General features: G+C 59.5%; 1 protein-coding gene, 1 long non-coding RNA gene and 1 other non-coding gene across 8 annotated transcripts; 1 reads left to right on the forward strand and 2 right to left on the reverse strand.

Moving 5' to 3' along the window:
• The first annotated feature begins 78 nt into the window (after nt 1–78).
• Nucleotides 79–6,673, forward strand: LOC137208198 (uncharacterized). Of its 5 annotated transcripts, none has more exons than XR_010935530.1 (3): nt 79–331; nt 4,054–6,023; nt 6,322–6,673. It is a non-coding gene; the product is annotated as an uncharacterized lncRNA (long non-coding RNA). The 5 variants fall into 5 exon arrangements; XR_010935532.1 differs by having other exon boundaries at nt 4,190–6,023; XR_010935533.1 differs by having other exon boundaries at nt 4,358–6,023.
• TRNAE-UUC (transfer RNA glutamic acid (anticodon UUC)) lies at nt 3,221–3,293 on the reverse strand. The gene has a single exon. It is a non-coding gene; the product is annotated as a tRNA-Glu (tRNA).
• A 140-nt stretch (nt 6,674–6,813) lies between the features above and the next one.
• On the reverse strand, nt 6,814–17,568 carry STMN3 (stathmin 3). 2 transcript variants are annotated; one of them, XM_067708755.1, is made up of 5 exons: nt 17,412–17,568; nt 11,067–11,159; nt 10,679–10,854; nt 9,316–9,507; nt 6,814–8,732 (listed from the first exon to the last, which is right to left on the reverse strand). In XM_067708755.1, the coding sequence occupies exons 1-5, from the start codon at nt 17,428–17,430 to the stop codon at nt 8,673–8,675; spliced, it is 540 nt and encodes a 179-aa protein (XP_067564856.1). In that variant the 5' UTR covers nt 17,431–17,568; the 3' UTR covers nt 6,814–8,672. The 2 variants fall into 2 exon arrangements, with proteins under 2 accessions (XP_067564856.1, XP_067564857.1); XM_067708756.1 differs by lacking the exon at nt 17,412–17,568 and adding an exon at nt 11,840–12,001.
• Nucleotides 17,569–17,574: the final 6 nt, after the last annotated feature.

Here is a 17,574-nt window from a genome sequence, read left to right on the forward strand (position 1 = left end):
GGCGGCGGCGGCGGCGGCGGCGGCCCGGGCGCGCGCTTCCTAGTGACGCAGGCGGCGGGGCCGCGCACGCACGGGCAAGGGCGAGCCCGGATATTTATTTGGCGCTCAGCCGGGAAGCGGGAGGTGCCGAGAAATAAGGCCCGGCTGGGCCCGACGCGCGTGCGCGCGGGCGAGGGCGGGGCCGGAGGTGGGTGCTTCTGCCCGTTAGCTGGGCGGCTGCTCCGCGCCCCGCCCGCTGGCTCACCTGCCGGGACTGGCCGACATACCCGCTCGGCGCGAAATTCCCGGGGAGAGGGTGCGTAGGGGGACGCGCTTAGGGTTGGCGAGAAAGGTGAGTGACCTGCCCGCGTGTGCAAAGGGTCTCCCCAGAGGCAGGCGGGAAGGCTGCCCCGGGAGTCGTACAGTCCGAATCCTGCGATTATCATGGCTTATTTTTGTAGCAAGCGTTAAAAACGGCTTTAAACATCCTCACTTCTGGATCCGCGCGGCTCCCCCCAGTGTTCCTGTGTCGACCCCCAGCCGCGCTCCCCTGTGCTGTAGTCACTGGCCACGTGTGCTCATTTCAATTTACGTTAACTGAAGTTAAAATTCAGTTCCTGCGCTATCACAGAGGCATTAAAAGCCACCCTGATGAAGGGTTAGGAACGCCCTGAAAACGCTCTTTTTTAATGGCTGGAGTGCAAAGTCCCTGCGTTTTCCAGAACGTGGGAAGGTTAGCATCACTCATCTTTCCTGGAGTTCCTTTGACTTGGGAGCGAGTACAAACAGGCCTTGCTGTTTGATTGAAAGGTGCATTGGGGGCCCAGGGGGTGGTGAGTGGGGTCACCTGCCCTGCCCAGGCCGGGGCACTTGTGAGGCATCCTGTTCCTGCCCCAGGACTCCTGGAGGAAGCGCTGCAGCCGTGGTGGCGTTGGGCACATCCCCACATCTCCCTGTGCTCTGTCTCCCCACCTGCACCGGGCAGTCAGGGGGACCCAGAGGGTGGCTGAGGCTGGCTGTTCTCAGACCAGGGAAGGCACGTACGAAGTTTCCTCGTGTGTGGTGTCACTGCTCTGGCAGCTGGCAGCTGCGGGAGACTCCGGTGCCCAGTGAAAGGCTGCGGGGTCTGCGGATGCTCCCTCAGGAGACAGAGAAAGCAGAAAACAAATGCCTTCTTCAAGACCAAGCCGTGAACCTGTGTTCATACTTAGGTAGGAAGACCACTGAAGGCCATTTCCCAGACTGGGAAGTTTCAAGCAAACTTCATTTCAGGGATGTTATAATTGAGAGAGTTATCGCTTTCATTCTGTTTTCAATAATATAGAGTGTACTCAAGCAAGTGATGAAGAAGTCACTGTTTTTAAAGATTAAACTATTGAGCCTATGTCAGTGCAGCTATTTTATTATCTGGTAAATGCAAGAGCAGGTGTGTCTGGTCTGTGCATATCATTTATTTGAGTTTCCCTGTCCTCACGTTCCGGAAGTAAATGCCCATAAAGTCAAAGGGAGAGGGCTTCCCAGGTGGCGCAGTGGTTAAGAATCCACCTGCCAACGCAGAGGACACGGGTTTGATCCCTGGTCCGGGAAGATCCCACGTGCCACGGAGCAACTAAGCCCGTGCGCCACAGCTGCTGAGCCTGCGCTCTAGAGCCTGTGAGCCACAGCTACTGAGCCCAACTACCGAACCCCACGTACCTAGAGCCCGTGCTCTGCAACAAGAGAAGCCACTGCAATGAGAAGCCCACGTGCCATAAGGAAGAGTAGCCCCGCTCGCCGCAACTAGAGAAAGCCCGCGTGCAACAACGAAGACCCAACACAGCCAGAAATAAAATAAATTTTTAAAATTAATTAACTTTAAAAAAATGTTAAAGGGAGAAAGCTCAGAAGGATGCAGGAGGCAGACCAGGCCAGGTCTTGCTGCTGCACAGTTGGGGTGAGCTGTGGCCGCTGGCCTTGGAGTCTGGGCACCCCAGACTCCCCAGTCTGAGTTTCCACTGCTGCGTGGCCTCCACGTATTTCTGCCACAGGACCTCAGGCCTGGCATGTGAACCTGCGCTCACCTTTTCTGCCTCCGCAGCATTGGGCTCTGCCTGGCTGACAGGATGGATTAGTTCCTCCTGGGGTCTGGGGTGGTGATTTCTCCCCTGTGCTCCCAAGGGGAGGGGAGCTTCCACTCTTGGTTTACTACAGAGGAGGGTAAACCAGGAGAGACTGTCATCGTGGGCCCAAGGATGCTGTGGGGTTGTCATGCCCCACCCTCTACTTGGGCTCCACCACACACAGCCCCTGACCAGACTGGAAGCAGGACCACGGCAGGCCCGGCTTACCCAGCAATACCCTGGCCCTCCCTTCCTCCACTCTGCAGGCCCTGAGGCCCAGGACCTCCTGCCTGGGGGAGGGTGGCACACGCCCTAAGAATTACAGAACCGTGCATGGGTAAAAGGTGTGTTTAAGCTCAGGACAGACCATTCAACCCGTGGAAGAGTATGAAAGGTTTATTGATATGGTTTCAGATTCACAGTGCAGCCAACCTTTAAGAAACTAGCCCTCATCTAGCTTTGGTTTAGTATTAAAGACCAAGCTATTGAAATAGTTTCTTTTTCCAATCATATATCTGTGTGTGGCTAGATTTTTTTCTCATATGCTTCAACCATTCTCACTAATTCTTTTCTTTTTTAAGGAAACCTCACTTTTTCATTTTAAAATGTTAACATGTAATGGGTGTATCATTTTTTAGTGAATTACTGTTTTTTTTAATAAATTTATTTATTTTATTTATTTTTGGATGCGTTGGGTCTTCATTGCTACGCGCGGGCTTTTCTCTAGTTGCAGAGAGCGGGGGCTTCTCATTGTCGTGGCTTCTCTTGTTGCGGAGCATGGGCTCTAGGCGCACAGGCTCAGTAGTTGTGGCGCACGGGCTTAGTTGCTCCGCGGCATGTGGGATCTTCCTGGACAAGGGCTCGAACCCGTGTCCCCTGCATTGGCAGGCGGATTCTTAACCACTGCGCCTCCAGGGAAGCCCCTGAATTACTGATTTTTTAAAATATGTATTTGGCCGTGCCGGGTCTTAGTTGCAGCATGCAGGATCCAGTTCCCTGACCGGGGGTCGAACCCGGGCCCCCTGCATTGGGGGCGTAGAGTGTTAACCACTGGACCACCAAGGAAGTCCCTGAATTACTGGCGGGTTTTTTGTTTGTTTGTTTTAATTTTTGGCCGCGCCACATGGCTTGCGGGATCTTAGTTCCCTGACCAGGGATCGAACCTGCGCCCTCAGCAGTGAAAGTGCGGAGTCCTAACCACTGGACTACCAGGGAATTCCCTGAATTACTGTTTTTTTAATTTCTGCGTTTTAATTCCCAGTGTGGTCCCTGTCGACCCGAATAGCCCACATAAACAGAGCTCTTTGGGGGTCCTCCATAAACTTTAAAATTATAAGAGGTCCCTGAATCCATAAAGTTGGGGAAGTTTTCTCAGAAATCCTAGTACATCCATGAAATAGATGATTGTCCAACGCTTGAAGCGATGTTTGTGAGGACGTAGGGCAAGTGCGAACACATCACTGTGCGCGTCTCAGGGGTCTGAACTCGGGCTCACTTCAGCACCTCTTGAGGGGTAGGTCCTCTCCAGGGGAAGGAGTTTGGTGGATCAGGATTTTTGTCTTTATACTGTGTAGTCTGCAGTGAGCATGTATTATGTTTGTAACCAGAAAAAATGTTAACGTCATAAGATAATGCCTACTCTGTTTTCCTCATAGTGGACCTGGTGAAGGTTAAAAACTTTTTTTTTTTTTTTTTGCGGTACGTGGGCCTCTCACTGTCGTGGCCTCTCCCGTTGCGGAGCACAGGCTCCGGATGCGCAGGCTCAGTGCCCATGGCTCACGGGCCCAGCCGCTCCGCGGCATGTGGGATCTTCCCGGACCGGGGCACGAACCCGCATCCCCTGCATTGGCAGGCGGACTCTCAACCACTGCGCCACCAGGGAAGCCCGGTTAAAAACATTTTAACGTGCTTTAAAAAATCATAAACTACCATATGTAACATAAGGTTGTATTGACTAACATGCATTTTCTCACAGGGCAGGGCCTGGGTGTTCAAATCCATCACTGTTCTCTGGAGTGAGACACACAGATGTAATAAGCACTCGCTAAACTCACGTTGAATACACAAATTAGTGCATGGATGTTTTAAAGTTACGAATTATGTACCTACAGCTGCTGCCTGGGATTGACTTGTGTCCTCCAGAGATGTGGTGACATCACAAGTCCCAGGACCTCAGAATGAGCCCTTATTTGGAACTAGGGTTGTTGCAGGTATAATTAGTGAAATAACGAGGTCGTGTTGGATTGGGGATCCCTAATCCAGTGACTGGTGTCCCATAGGGACAGACACACAGAGGGAGAGGCAGAGACACATGTGCTGCGTCCACAAGCCAAGGATAGCCAGTGTCCAGCAGAGCCCAGGCTCAAGTTCCCAATACCTGGGGAGGCCCCCACTGCGTGGAGGCTGGCACTGCTCATCACAGCGCCAGCCGCCTGCAGGGGATAGAAGTCCAAACACTTCGTTCCTGGCATCCTGACATCCAGGTCGCCAAGGAGCGCGCGAGGCAGCTGAGCACCGACAGGACAAGCTTTACTCAGGAGAGAAGAGACCAGGTCGGCTTCCGCCGTGGGCCTCGTCCCCACGCTGGGTCCTCCCCACCCTGCTGGCCTGCACGCACCCATCTTGTGCTGCAGGAAGGACCTGACCCCTCCTGAGGAGTCTGACATGCTGAGCGCTGGGGGTGCGTCCATCTCATAACCGGAGGGAGGTCCCCACACAGGCTCTAGGGGCCCCCATCTATTGAGAAGAAACGGTGCCGTTTGTAAGTGGCCCTTTGTGGGCGGAGAGACGGCCTTTCCCCGCAGCTGAAGCTGGGAGGGCTGGTCCTGGTCCTCCCCTCCCCTCCAGTCCCGACAGACGTGGCCTGGCAGCACCTGACTTCCAGCTGAAAGGAGACACCTCTGTGGTTTCAAGGCCCCCAGTTTGTTGCACACGTTACCGTCGAGAAAACTAATACAACTGCCAAAGAGCCCAATAATTTTTCCTCAGCAGCAAGAGAAGCAGCTGCAGTTCGTACCGTCCCTTCTACTCAGCCACACCCGAGCTCGGCTCGGCAAAGACGTGTGAGGGGCTGGAGGGAGGCCCCGCTGCGACAGGCGTCTGTCTGTGCTCCCACCTTGCCTGCCTCGCTGGACACCACTGCTGCCCCCAGGCACCGAGCCAGCACCCACTGTGTCCAGAACTCATAGGGTCATCAAGGCAGAGTGTCTGAGGTTTTGATACCTGTCCCCAGAGTCTGTGACATTCCTCCTTTCCAAAGGTGGGGCCTCACCCACCCCACCCCCGCCTTGAGGGTAGGCTGTTCTTAATGACTCACTTCTGCTTCCGTGACTAGTTCACCCCCACGTGAGCCAGCCGACTTGGAAGAGGGTACTCCAAGCCCACGCAGCCTCCAGACAACCTCCACTGATGTCCTGACTGCAGCCTCCTGAGAGGCTCTGTGCCAGAACCACCCAGCTCCTGGAGTCCTGACTCAACAGAAACGATGTTTGTTGTTTTCAGCCACTGCTTGGACTCACTTGTTACACAGCACTAGGTAACGAATACAGCTCTGACTGGCTTCCCAGGAGTCCCCCGTTTGTTTGCTGCTCTTTGTTAAGGAGAAGCGTGATTGCTTTTCTGCAAAGGATTCCCCATCATCTCCCAACCTCAGAGGCTCCATATGGTGACTGTCCCTCAATGCCTTACCAGGGCCGCCTAAGAGGTAAGAGGCCCTGACCTTGATCAGCTGCTCTTCTGGGAGTTCCAGGGCTGTGCGCTTCTATGTGGTGAGCATGTGTCTGTGAACCCAGATGACAGGCATGCATAACTCACACCTCATAAAAATATCTTCCATGTATTTCCTTCCACTCCTGCAGATTTCTGATGTCTCCACCTTACTGGAGGCTGTGTGTCCTGGGTTCTGACTTTCCCACCTCTCCCTGGACAGGGGAAGGTGGGGAGATGGTGAGAGTTCCCTGGAGCCTGGGGAAGTAGCTAGGACTGCCCCAGGAGAGGGCTGTGGGTTTGGGGAGAGGTGAGTGGGTCTCTGGGTCCTGGGGAGCGGGCATCTCTCCAGGGCCTGTACCTGAGGTCCATGTGTGGACCCGAGCACGGCTCAGCGTGGACATTACCAAACATGCCTCCTCCCCAGCAGAGGGGTCCCTCCCTGCTGGGCACCCCAAGGGGCAGTTCAGGTCCCCTAGGACAGACATGTCCACCAGTGTGAGTCACGATGTCTGCTTGTCTCTTTTTGCCACTGCAGGTCCCCATGTTGGGGCCAGATCTGTCTGTGAACCGTCAGCTGCCCAACGGGGTCCACAGAGTGATGGGACACACCCTGGGATTCTAGGACCACCCCCCATCCAAGCAAGACCCACAGCCGTGGTGAGAAGGGCAGGCCCCAGACCTCAGACCCTGATCTTCCTCTGCAGCGGCAAGCTGAGAGCCCGGCCCACAGGAGGGCGCAGCCCTGGGGGAGCTGGGGCAGCCCCACCTGCAGCGGAGGTCCCAGCCTCCCCCCTCCCACCCCCACTGTCTCCTGGGGCTCCGGAGGGGAAAGTGGGCTTGCGTGCTGTTTATATGCTCTTTTCTTAAAATCGCCATCGTCATGAGAACTGTTCGCAGTTGTGGTGATGACACACAAGGGTGGGGTTTCCAGGGGGACGCTTGCACAGGCAGTGGCCTCGCAGCTCATCTGACCCCACAGATGCAGGACACACGCTGGGAGAGTTCAACCGTTTCTTAAACACACGCATTTGTTTAAATTGTTCATTTGATTTAATTTTTGAGTTCACTTTTACTACGTGGATGAGATGGGCTGTATTACACTAGGGCTTCCGCTATGAAAGAGCTGCCACCGCTCAGAGAAATCCAACCCTCAGGCCCTTTCCGCTCCCCTTTCTGAGTCCCACAGAAGCCACCGGTGGGCACTGCTGGGTTCCAGTCCTGGCTTGTCACTCCCTCGGGGGCTGTCTCAGTGGGGACAGGGATGGGGGGCACAGGTCCCAACTTCCCCAGAAGCCCACTGCAATGGATCAGTACCCACCCGTGCTCCCTGGCTTGGCTCTGGGAGGTCACCAGCAGTGTCCCCATAGGTTTCTGTAGAATGAAAGCCAGGGGCACTGAGGGCTGCAATCATCTGGTTTCTGAGGCACTGGCTCTGGGTCCTTCCTGCAAGAAACGCCTCAGGCTTTCCACCAAGAGGCTGGCCAGCGAGGACTCGGACCCCAGCACCCAGTCGTGGAGCTGGGCTGCCAGGGAGAAGAGGAGGCTGCTGCTGTGTCCAAGCAGGTAGCCGTCCTCAAAGGCTGGCGCTGGGGGGTCTGGAGGTCCCCCCAGACTGAGGGAGGGGGAGGAGGCCAGCCGAGCAGGGTCTTGGCAGGAGATAGAGCCAGGCCTCCAACCTGCAGGCTGGCCAGAGTGGGCCACCAGCCAGGAATGGAAGGACGGAGGAGGTGGCTTGGGAACCCTGTCCCCTGCCCCCCGACATCTGAATCTTCAGGCACTGGTCCCCCACCCCCCAGCATCTACTCAGGGCTCCCAGAGGGGCACTTGTGGCTGCCACCCACTCACACTGGGCCACCTGTCCAGAGGTGCGCCTGAAAGCCCTGTGGCCAGGAACAGTGTGGGAGCATCTTTTGACCAGAGCAGAGGGCACACGGGAGGGGGCTGAGACTCCAAAGGGATATAAGGATGGGTCCTCCAAGGGCATCCGCAAAGCGTGGAGGAGAGAAGGGACAGTGGGAGGCTGGCTTTCCCCACACAGGTGCTGGGCCAGAAGGAGAAGGCCCTTCTGGGAGGAGGGGCCGGCACGTGTCCATGCTGCCCACAACCCTCTAGACCACAGCAGCTCGCTCACAGGTCCCTGGTGGAACATGCCCACTCCCCTGAAGACCCAGGCCAAGCCACACCCCACCACCACTCCAGCCAAGGGCAATGACCGAAGCCTCCCAGGCCAGCCGAGGGTGCCAACCTCAGGCCAGGGGGTCTCAGAGGGCCCCTGTGCCACCACATTAAAGCGTGCTGCAGCTCCTACCCACCAGTTCCAAAAAGCACCACTGCACATGGGATTCCCAGGGCTGGCCAGTGACAGGGTACCTGCCCCCCACTGCCCAGAGATCCTTCTCTGTCCAAGTCTGTCTTCCTCCGCCTACTCCTGCGTGCCCAGCCCCTCTCCCAGAGGAGGACATCCAGGTGGAGGTGGCCCTGCCTACCGGCAGGAGCTGCCTCAAAAGACGTGCCCTAAGTGACGAGGCGCTCACAGCACAACGACCTGCGTGTTCCTGCCACCACCGCTGGATTTCTTGAGGTCGCCGCCACGCCCACTAAGAGGGCTGCCGAGAGGGGACCCAGCCACGGCCAGCCTGGGGCCTGAACTGCGGGGCTGAGTGCCACGCCCTGGGGGCCCCACAGGGAGAGCCTGTGGGCAAAGCCTTGCCACGAGGGCTGGACAGCTCGGAACGCGGAAAGAGAAGCTGAAGCTGGGAGAACAGGAGGGGAGGAGGGACGGGAGCAAAAGCCGCATCTAGACAAAGTCGAACAAAACAAAACCGAAACCCAGACGTGTTCCTGTCTCATCTCGGGATCCAGGCGCCGCGGTGTCCAAACGGCCCCTTAGCCGGACGTCTCCTCTCGCTGCTCCCTGTTCCTGCGCACTTCGGCAGCGTGCAGCTCCTGCGGGACAGGCGGGGTGGGCGGGGCCCTGCAGCCGGCAGGGGCGGGGTCCTGCTCCCCCACCCGTCCTGGGCTCTGGGGGGCCCTGCCTTCCGGCTCCCGGGCTTTGGGAACCCTGGGGTCTTTTCCTCCCTAGACTGGCTCGGTCCCAGGTGCGGCAGATGCGACCAATGAGGACACCTTAGTGACCAGGAGCAACAGAGGGCAGGGGCAGGCCTGCGTCACGGACTGCAAGTGCGGCTTGAGGGTGGGGGCTGGCCCTCAGGGAGCCTGGGGTGGTGTCCAGACCCGAGCATTGTGACTCCGGGAATTTCCCGGGGAGTGCAGGCTCGGGGCTCCCCGGAACTAACCTGGTCCCGCTCGCAGGGAGGCTGCTCCGGCCTGGGCAGGGGCTCGCCTCACCCTGGCTAGCCCCAGTAGGACGGGGCGTCACGGGGAGGCCGGACTGCGGGAGCGCTGCTGGCGTAGTGGGCAGGGACCGGCCAAACGCCAAAAGAAGGGGCTCCTGGGGGCCCCCTGCTTCGGGCCCCGCCCCCCGCTCGGGCCGGGCCCGGCCCGTCCTCGGCCCCGCCCCGGCGCGCACCTTCTCGCGCAGCCGCTCACGCAGTGCGGCCAGGTGCGCCTCGCGGATCTCCTTGCTGAGCTCCATCTTGTAGTTGAGCTTCTCCTCGGCCAGGCGGCTGAAGTTGTTGTTGTCCTCCAGCGCCTTGTGCAGCACCTCGCGCTCGTGCTCGCGCCGCTCCGCCAGCTGCTTCAGCACCTGCGCCTCCTGCGTCTGCGCGGGCGGCCGGGCGGGCGAGCGTGAGGGGCGGCCGGGCCCGCCCCGCCTCGCCCCGCCCAGTGCCCCGCGCCCCGCCCCGCCGCCCAGCCCGAGTCCACCGCCTCCCGCCCACGGGCCTAGTCCTCGGGGAGTTCGGGCCTACCCTGTCCTGCCGTTGGCTGGGGTGACCACCTCATCCCCAGGCAAGCCCTCCCTGTCCACCCTCGGCCGCAGAGCTGCCCCTCCCCGCTGGGCTCCGGGCGCCCCCGCTCCATCCCGCTCCAGAGTCCCAGCTGCCCTCGGGGAACGTGGGAGGAGCGGAGGAAGCTCCTGTGGGCTGTCACGGAGCCTTCCCCGTCTTTTCCTCAAACGTCTGCCCGCTGAGCACGAAGTAGGTGCTTAATACACACCGGGTTCTGAGCTCCCTAAGGTGCCGGGGGCGGGGAGGGGTCCCAGGGCCGCTAGGGAAGGGATGAGTTGGAACGAGGAGGGTGGGGCTGCTGGCGCCACTGTCCGGCCCTGCTGGTGGCCGCGGGAGTGGACCCGAGGCTCCCAGAGGTAATTAGCCTCCCTCAGCCTCCTTCAGAAGGCTGCTGGGCTCCACCCACGTGCCACTTACTACTAGTTAACCCTGAGAAGCCTGGGTCCCCAGGGCTCACCGGTCCTGCCGTAAGGGGGATAGAGCTGCTGCCCCTGCCCAGTGGGCTTGGGCACCAGGACTGCACTCCTGAGAGCACGTGCTTCTCTGCCTGTGTCTCAGTTTCAGGGGGGCTGGTGTGAGAAAGCGTGGGGAGGGGCCTGCTTCTCCCAGGGGCCCCCTGAGCTCCCAGCTCATGGAAAGCCCTTCCTTCACGCTCCCCTGCTCAGGAGGCTGTCGCCCAGCCTCCTCTCCCAGGGCCCCTCGTGGGGCTACCACCTGACCCTCCCACCCTGCCAGCATGGCCAAGGTGCCCCTCCCAGCAGGATCTGGTTCCTGTCTCCCTCCAGATGGCTGCCGTTGAGGAATCCTTCCTCCCCCGTCTCATTCTGATGGCTCAGGAGGTGGCCGCGGGACCATGAGACCCTCTTTGCTACACAGGCCCACAGCTAGTCGAGTGCTTGCAGCAGCCCGCACCTTGGGGACGCTGTCTGTGGCCAGCAAGGCCCCCGACCGTCTTTATCAGGACCCAGAGGGTTGGCTCCTTACCTTCCTCCGCCCCTCAGCTGCCTCCAGCCGCTTCTGCAGCTCCTCCAGGGAGGTGTCCTTCCTCTTGGGGGGGGAAGAGAGCATGGGACTCTCCGGGGAAAGGTCGGAAGGGGATTTGAGGATGACCTCAAAGCTCTGGCCGGAGGCCCTCTTGTCCAGCTGCTTCACCTCCATGTCTGCAGGGCAAGAGCAGACGGGGGCTTCAGGAGGGCTGCTCAAGGAGGGGGCAGGCCGAGCACACACCCAAGTCAAGGTCTGAGAGGAGGGCTGGGACTCCCAGGACCGGCCCCTCCCCACAGGGACCTCTCTCCGGAAGGCAGCCAAGCGGGGGTGCACAGACGCCACGGGAGGGGGTAGCGAGGTCAGGGCAGCAGCCGGGCACACTCACCCCCATACTGGTAGACGGTGTTGGGTTGCGGCTGTGAGTAGAAGCAGGAGCAGAGGAGTGACAGCACCGACAGCTCCTTCATCTTCTTGTAGGCTGTGGGCGTGAGGCCGGCCTGAGCAGGCGCCGTCCCATCGCACCTCCAGCCCCACCTCCCTGGATGCCCAGGCCTCCCTGCCTCTGTCCCCGTTGCTGCCCCCTTGCGCCTGTCTGGGAGCCTGTTTACCTTGATCTTTTGTGTCCCACATCTCTGACTCTCTCCGTCCCTCCCTCCCTCCCAGATGTTGGCTGTCTTTCCCTGGGCACGCCTCCCTGTGGGTGTCCTGCATTGGTCTTTCTGTTCCTGTCTCTGAGTCCCTGCCCCCCTCGCTCTGTCTGTCTCTGCCTCTCTCTCCCTCCTTTTCTCTCTCTTGGCATTTCTGTCTGTGTCTCCGTTCATCCTTCTGTCTTTCTGGCTCTCCATCTGTCACTACCTCTCTTTATATCTTTACGTCTCCATGATTCTTTGTCACTGTGTATCTTTCCGACTCTCCCTTCCCCCTGCCCCTCCACGTACTTCTCCTTCCTCCCCTTTCGCTCTCGTGGACACTTGCCCGGTTGGTGGAGAGGTTAACCACCACACTGGTGACTGGGCCAGCACAAATGGAGAGCTTCTGCAGGCAGCACTTTCTTGGCTGTGCACTTAGGTGAAGCCCTCAGACCCTCCTGTCTGCCCCCCAGCCCACCCCCCATTTACCCTGTAGTGCGCCCACCGTGGGATGAAATCAGGTTCTCACCAGACACGCACTGGCCGCTCATCAAAAGCCAAAGGGACGGGAGCTGTCCGTTCAGCACCACAGCCCGCCCTCTGGCCTTGCAGGGTGAGTGCCCACAGCCAGTGTCCACACTACCCAACCAGAAAAGGAGGTAAGCCTGCTGAGGCCCTGAGCCTTGTCAGGGAAGGGGAGATGCTCGCTCTCAGAATGGAAATAATTGAGCTCTTTGTGGTTGGTTCATAGCAAGCCAGGCCCCAAAGTAGACACATGGGTCTGATGTCTCACTGGCTCTCAAGAATCCTGTATGCCCAATACTGTCACCCCCACTCCACCAAGAGGACACTGGGCCCAGGTAGCTGGGTGACTTGTTCAAAGCTCCTCCAGGGCAACCCCAGGTGGTCTGTGTTCTTTCCACCACTGCAGTAGGTCCCAGACTTGGGGGCTCAGACCCATGCACCTGCCTCCCTGGCTGGAGAAGCTAGTATAGGTCTCTAGAGAGATACTCCACGGAGAGCGACTCTGGCTTCCATGAAAGAGCATGCATAGTTACCCACAGCATTCTTCCAAGGGGCAGACAGGTTGGACAAGAAACTCTCTGATGAAATTTCACTCAAGATAATGTTTTTAAATTGATTTCACGTAAAACTGGGGAAAGTGCTTGTGTAGAAACAGGACACAGGACAGAAGTGACTAGGCCCTGTCTGAGAGAACAGCTTGCTGTGAGCGGGGTCCTCCAACAACCAATGCAGAGAATGATGTTATTTGATCTAAGTGTCCTGATGACCCAGACTCTTCCGGAGAGAGCCCGAGAAGTTGTGACGGGAGCACAGAGGAATCCTGAGCAAGAAGCAGGGAGAGCCTTTGGGGTCTTGGAGGAGACGCAGGGCGAAGACACATGACTTGGTCATTGGCTCAGGAGTGTGGGAGGGAGGGCCAGGTAGGGGTGGGCCTCAAAGGGGATTTTGGCCTGACTTGTCGATTTTGCTTTTTCACAAGCAGAATCTACTCGCGTATTACTTATGTCATTAAAAGTTAACTTTAGAAAGGAGGCTGAGGGGTACCTCCCAGGATGTGTGCTTGGGAGTTAGAGGAGGCAGGACCAGGCAGAGCGGCTCTCCAGGAACAGCAGAGCAGGAGATATTTGGACCCTTGCAGAGGCTGGGGAGGTAGCCAGGCCTGTGCTCAGAAGGGAAGGTGGGGCAGGGAGTGAGAGGGAGTCTGGTCAGGGGCCTAGCTGGGTCCTGGGAGAGGCCAGGGAGGAGGGGCCTCAGTCTAACCCTGCCAGCACCCACCACTCTGGCAATAGACACCAGCCCCCTACCCTGACCTTTCAGAGAGTCCTTTCTCAGCCCCTGTTAAAACCTCTGAAAGAGTTTACCTTACAGGCCAGGAACCTGGGGCCTCACAGCTGCTCAAGGCCCTCTCTGCCTCAAGCCTGAGATTTTCCCAGGAAAAGGGTTGCAAATTAATAACAGAGGAATTTTACAGACAAATGCCAGGGGCTCCCTTCCAGGCAGCTGTCACCTCAGCCTGGAGGGGGGCTGGTGGCAATTCAGGGGCAGGAGGGGGAGCTTGGGCAGGTGTGAGTGTAGGCAGGTGAGAGGGGAGAGGGCTGGGGGCTCAAGACTGAGGTCAGAGTCTCCGAGGTCATGGCTCTGCCCAGGGGACAAGGGTCCAACTGGGAAGTGAAGGACTATGTCCCGCGGCTGCAAACAGGGATGCAGCTTGGCGTCTGGTGGTCGTGGAGATCCCCTGGGTTGGTGGCCTATGAGGACCTTCCTTCTCAGAAGACCCTTCCTCAAGAAGCCCAGTGGGAAGGGGCAACTCCCCAGGAGTGGGCTTGGGAGTGAGGCCTGCGCTGTCGTCTGGTTGCAAGTCAGAGGGGACGGCATGGTGGGTGGGGAACCGGCAAGTTTGGAGACAGTGAGCAGGGGGCAGCCTGCACCGGGGTTGGAGATCAGGGCTGGGCCCAGCCACATGCAAGACGGGAGGGTACGCCTGTATTTTCAGAGCCGGAGGGGCTTAAAGTTCCTCTCATTGCAGAGCGAAGAGGTGGAGGCCCAGACCTCTCCACAGACATAGCTCCAGCCAGGAAGTGGGGCCTCGAGGCACGCCCTCCCTTTTCTCTCCTCACCAGGACCCTCTCTTCCGTCCCCATCACTGACTTAAGAAAGTCATCAAAAACAAATCTCCACCGTGAACTGGATTGCTTTGATCCCCCTTCATAGTAAATGTTACACATGCAAGAGTGCATATTGGCCTGTTGGATGATTACATCTCAGAAGAGCAAGAGTTAGAAGGCACCAGGTCAGCCTAGGGCACCTGGTGACAACAGTAATCGTGCCCAAGGGGGATGGGGTGGGCACACCACACCCTTCCTCCGAACTGACTCTCAAGACCAGCCAGCCCAGGCAGACACCCTCATCAGCCTCATTTCTACAGAGGAGAAGGAGATGCAGAGAGGGCAAGTGGCACCCCCAAAGTCACACAGCACGCCAGGATGGCAGCCCTGTCATGAGCCCAGGCCTCTGCACTTTCCTGTTGGGAGCCTCATGGTGGGTGGGTGGGGGGTCTTCCAGAACTAGGAGGGAAGGGGGCCCACAGATTCCCGCTCACCCTAAAAGGGCCCTGGAGGCTGCTGCTAACTGCCTCCTGACAGATAGAGCTTGTTGCCACCCAGGCGGCCCCTCTCTCACTTGTCAGAGTCTCCTCCCTCAGTGTCGGGAGCCCAGCATGGCAGGAGTTGACAGCAGCATTCACCTTTCTCTGGGAAAGGTGGCTGCAACAGTCACGCTGCCTGGCGTGGACTGGGCACTCACCTCTTGCCAGGCCCCGGGCCAAGCACTGTTTCCTGAAATAGCTCATTCAACCCTCAGAACAAGCCTAGGGGAGGTGCTGTCACTATCACGGTCACCCCGATGGGGAGATTGAGCCCTTGAGCGGCAAGGTAGCAGGTGCAAGGCCTTGCAGCTTGCCAGAGTTGCATAAGGGGATGAACATGAGCGAGTCTACAAGAGTGCCTGAAGAGCTGAGCACCTGGGAAGGACACCAAGACGCAGTGTCCTCAGAACGCGGCCCACCAGGAGGCACTCAAGGGCGAGGCAGGGGCAAAGCTTTCCAATCTATGCACGAAGATGAGGCTAAGAGCAATCCTGCAGCGGCCACAGACCAGAGCAGAGGTGACACTTCAAGGCCACTAAGGCACGAAAGTCTGCTCCAATCAAAGATGTGTTTTCAGAGAGAAGCCATAGCTGGTTCACTTACACCAATTTTGGCCACAGTTATCGGCGCTGTCACGTAGCCACTTCTGGGCCAGACCTCTCTCCTATCAAACTGTTATGGCCGGGAGAAGCTGCAGGTGAGCACAGGTGTGTGTACACACGGGCTGCACTCTATAGAGGGCAGTGCTGATGACAGAACATGAAAGGCCCAGCGCCATGTGATGTCAGCTATGAGCAGTTCTTCAGCTGGTACTACAGTATGTCTTTGCTGGCCATGCTGGACAAAACTGACCAATGGCACTCATGGTCTCCTTCTTTCTTTTTTCTTTAAAAAAAAAATTTTTTTTTTGGCTGCTTTGGGTCTTTGCTGTTGCACGCAGGCTTTCTCTAGTTGCTGCGAGTAAGGGCCACTCTTCGTTGCAGTGCACAGGCTTCTCATCATTGCGGTGGCTTCTCTTGTTGCAGAGCACGGGCTCTAGGCACGCGGGCTTCAGTAGTTGTGGCATGTGGGCTCAGTAGTTGTGGCGCACGGGCTTAGTTGCTCCGCGGCATGTGGGATCTTCCCGGACCAGGGATCGAACCCGTGTCTCCTGCACTGGCAGGTGGATTCTTAACCACTGTGCCACCAGGGAAGTCCCATGGTCTCCTTCTTGACACCAGGGGTAACTTGGACACCCAGAACAATCCTGGGAAAAAGCATGGGTCAGCAGTGCCCCAAAGTCTGGCCAAGAAGAGGGTCTGGTGCCAGGAAACTCTGAGGTCGGAGGGTCTGGGCCCAAGCCCTGATGGCCATCGATGGTGTGGCTTCGTCTGAGTCCCTCCAGCGCCTAACCTCAGTCTGCTCATGTCAGAAGGATGAGAAGGAGGCCTGTGCAGGGGTTTTACCAACGAGGTGAAAAGCTGATAAATGCTCTCAGAAGTGGCTGCCCACTGTCCCCCAGCTCAGGCACAGATGGTGAATGAGGACGCACAGACCTGCCCCAGTGTGGGACTGGGGCCGCACTGGCCACCCTCACCTGCTGGTCCCAGTATCTCTGGGGATGTCAGGGAGAGGGCAGGGGGCGTATGAAGTCCAGATGGATAAGACCCCCAGATGGATGTGGGGGGGGGGTGGTCAGTGACGCACGTGGTCCCCTGCCAGGCTCCTGCAGAAGTCACTGGGGGCCAGAACCGCCGGCCCTGAGGGGCGGGGGTCAGGGCATTGCACACGTGGGTGGGCGGAGCTCTGGCGCCTCAGACAGAAGCGGGCGCTGCGGACAGAGTCGAACTAGCTGGGGAGAGGGGATTGCAGAGAGCCGCCCCCAGGGCGGACGGAAGGGTGGGCGAGGTGACGGGGTGGAGGTGGGGGCCGCCCGCCCGCCTAGCCATCTCGGGCACCGAGTGCAAAGGTGAAGCCGGTCCTGGGAAAGCCAGACTGGGCAGAGCGTTCCTGAGGAGAGCGACCCCCGCGTCCTTGCCCCGGGGGTCGCCTGGCAGCACTCCCGCGTCCAGTATGTGACCCGCGTTTCCCGCCTCGCCCGGTGCCCGCCCCTCCGCGGCAGCTCCGCGCCTGCTGCAGGCCCGGGAGGAGAGGGTCGTTGCCGTTGAGGGCGGTGGGTCTGCAGCTGGGGAGGTGGAGCGGCGGGGGCGGGAGGGGCAGACGCCCCCATCCTAGAAAGGCTCGGAAACAGCGGCAGCCCATCCCCCATCCAAACCCGCAGCGTAAAGGGCGGTGGCTTTTTCGACCGGGGCGGGTGGCACCGTGTCACAGAGGGTGGTCCCGAGCCCGCAGCGGCGAGGGGAGGGGCGGCGACGCGAGGTGCGGGCGCGGCTCGGCTCAGGTTTCCGTTTCCCGTCTTCTCGCAGCGCCCCCTCCCGTCCCCCGGCCCCTCTGTTGGCGCAGGGAGAGCCCGGGCCCCGCCCGCCCCGGGCTGGGACTCCTGCAAAGGGTCCCGCGCTCCTCCCTCTGACCCCCGAGAAGGCGCGGTCCGACCCGGATCTGGGGTCCCCGGGCGCCTCCAGGGACCCTGCCCGCATCCCGCGAGCGCGCCCACCCACCCATGGGTCTCGGAGCCATCCTGAGGCAGTCGCTCCCGGCTTGGCACAGCAGCGCCCCCCGCACCGATGCCCCCACCCCGAGCGGAGCCCCTGCTCTGCGGCCCAAGTCCGTTAGGCTGGCGCCGCAATCCCCGCCTTATGGGCACCGGGTCTCCCCACCCGGCGGCCCTGAACCCCGTCTCCTGCGGGTTCCGCCCGGAGAGCGCCCGCGCCCTTGCAGAGCGTGGGGTCCGAGATGGGAAAACACTCCGTAATCGGCCCAGCGGTGGGCGAGGCCAGACAATAGCCTCTGCTCAGATCCGCCGCCCCAGGACTCCCGATGCCCCGGTGCCTACCGGACACGGTGCTGGCCATGGTGCTGGCGGCGGTGGGGTTGCGGAGGCCGGAGAGGCGCGGGCGGTGGCTGGAGCTGCAGTCGGCGAATGCTGCAGTGTCGGGGAGGGGAGGGGGCAAGGGAGGGCAGGAGGCGGGAGCAGCGGGGAGAGGGAGGGAGGGAGA

The sequence above is a fragment of the Pseudorca crassidens genome, chromosome 15 (genome assembly GCF_039906515.1).
Source record: "Pseudorca crassidens isolate mPseCra1 chromosome 15, mPseCra1.hap1, whole genome shotgun sequence".
Taxonomy (NCBI): Eukaryota; Metazoa; Chordata; class Mammalia; order Artiodactyla; family Delphinidae; genus Pseudorca; species Pseudorca crassidens.

Excerpts from the sequence above, each read along its gene's own strand:
- STMN3 (XM_067708756.1), bottom strand. The coding sequence starts at position 11,861 with ATGAGCGGCCAGTGCGTGTCTG. Across the intron at positions 9,508-10,678 it reads CAGCTGAGGGGCGGAGGAAG|ACGCAGGAGGCGCAGGTGCT; the intron begins GTAAGGAGCCAA and ends CCGCCCGCGCAG. Across the intron at positions 8,733-9,315 it reads GTGAGCGGCTGCGCGAGAAG|GAGCTGCACGCTGCCGAAGT; the intron begins GTGCGCGCCGGG and ends CCTGTCCCGCAG.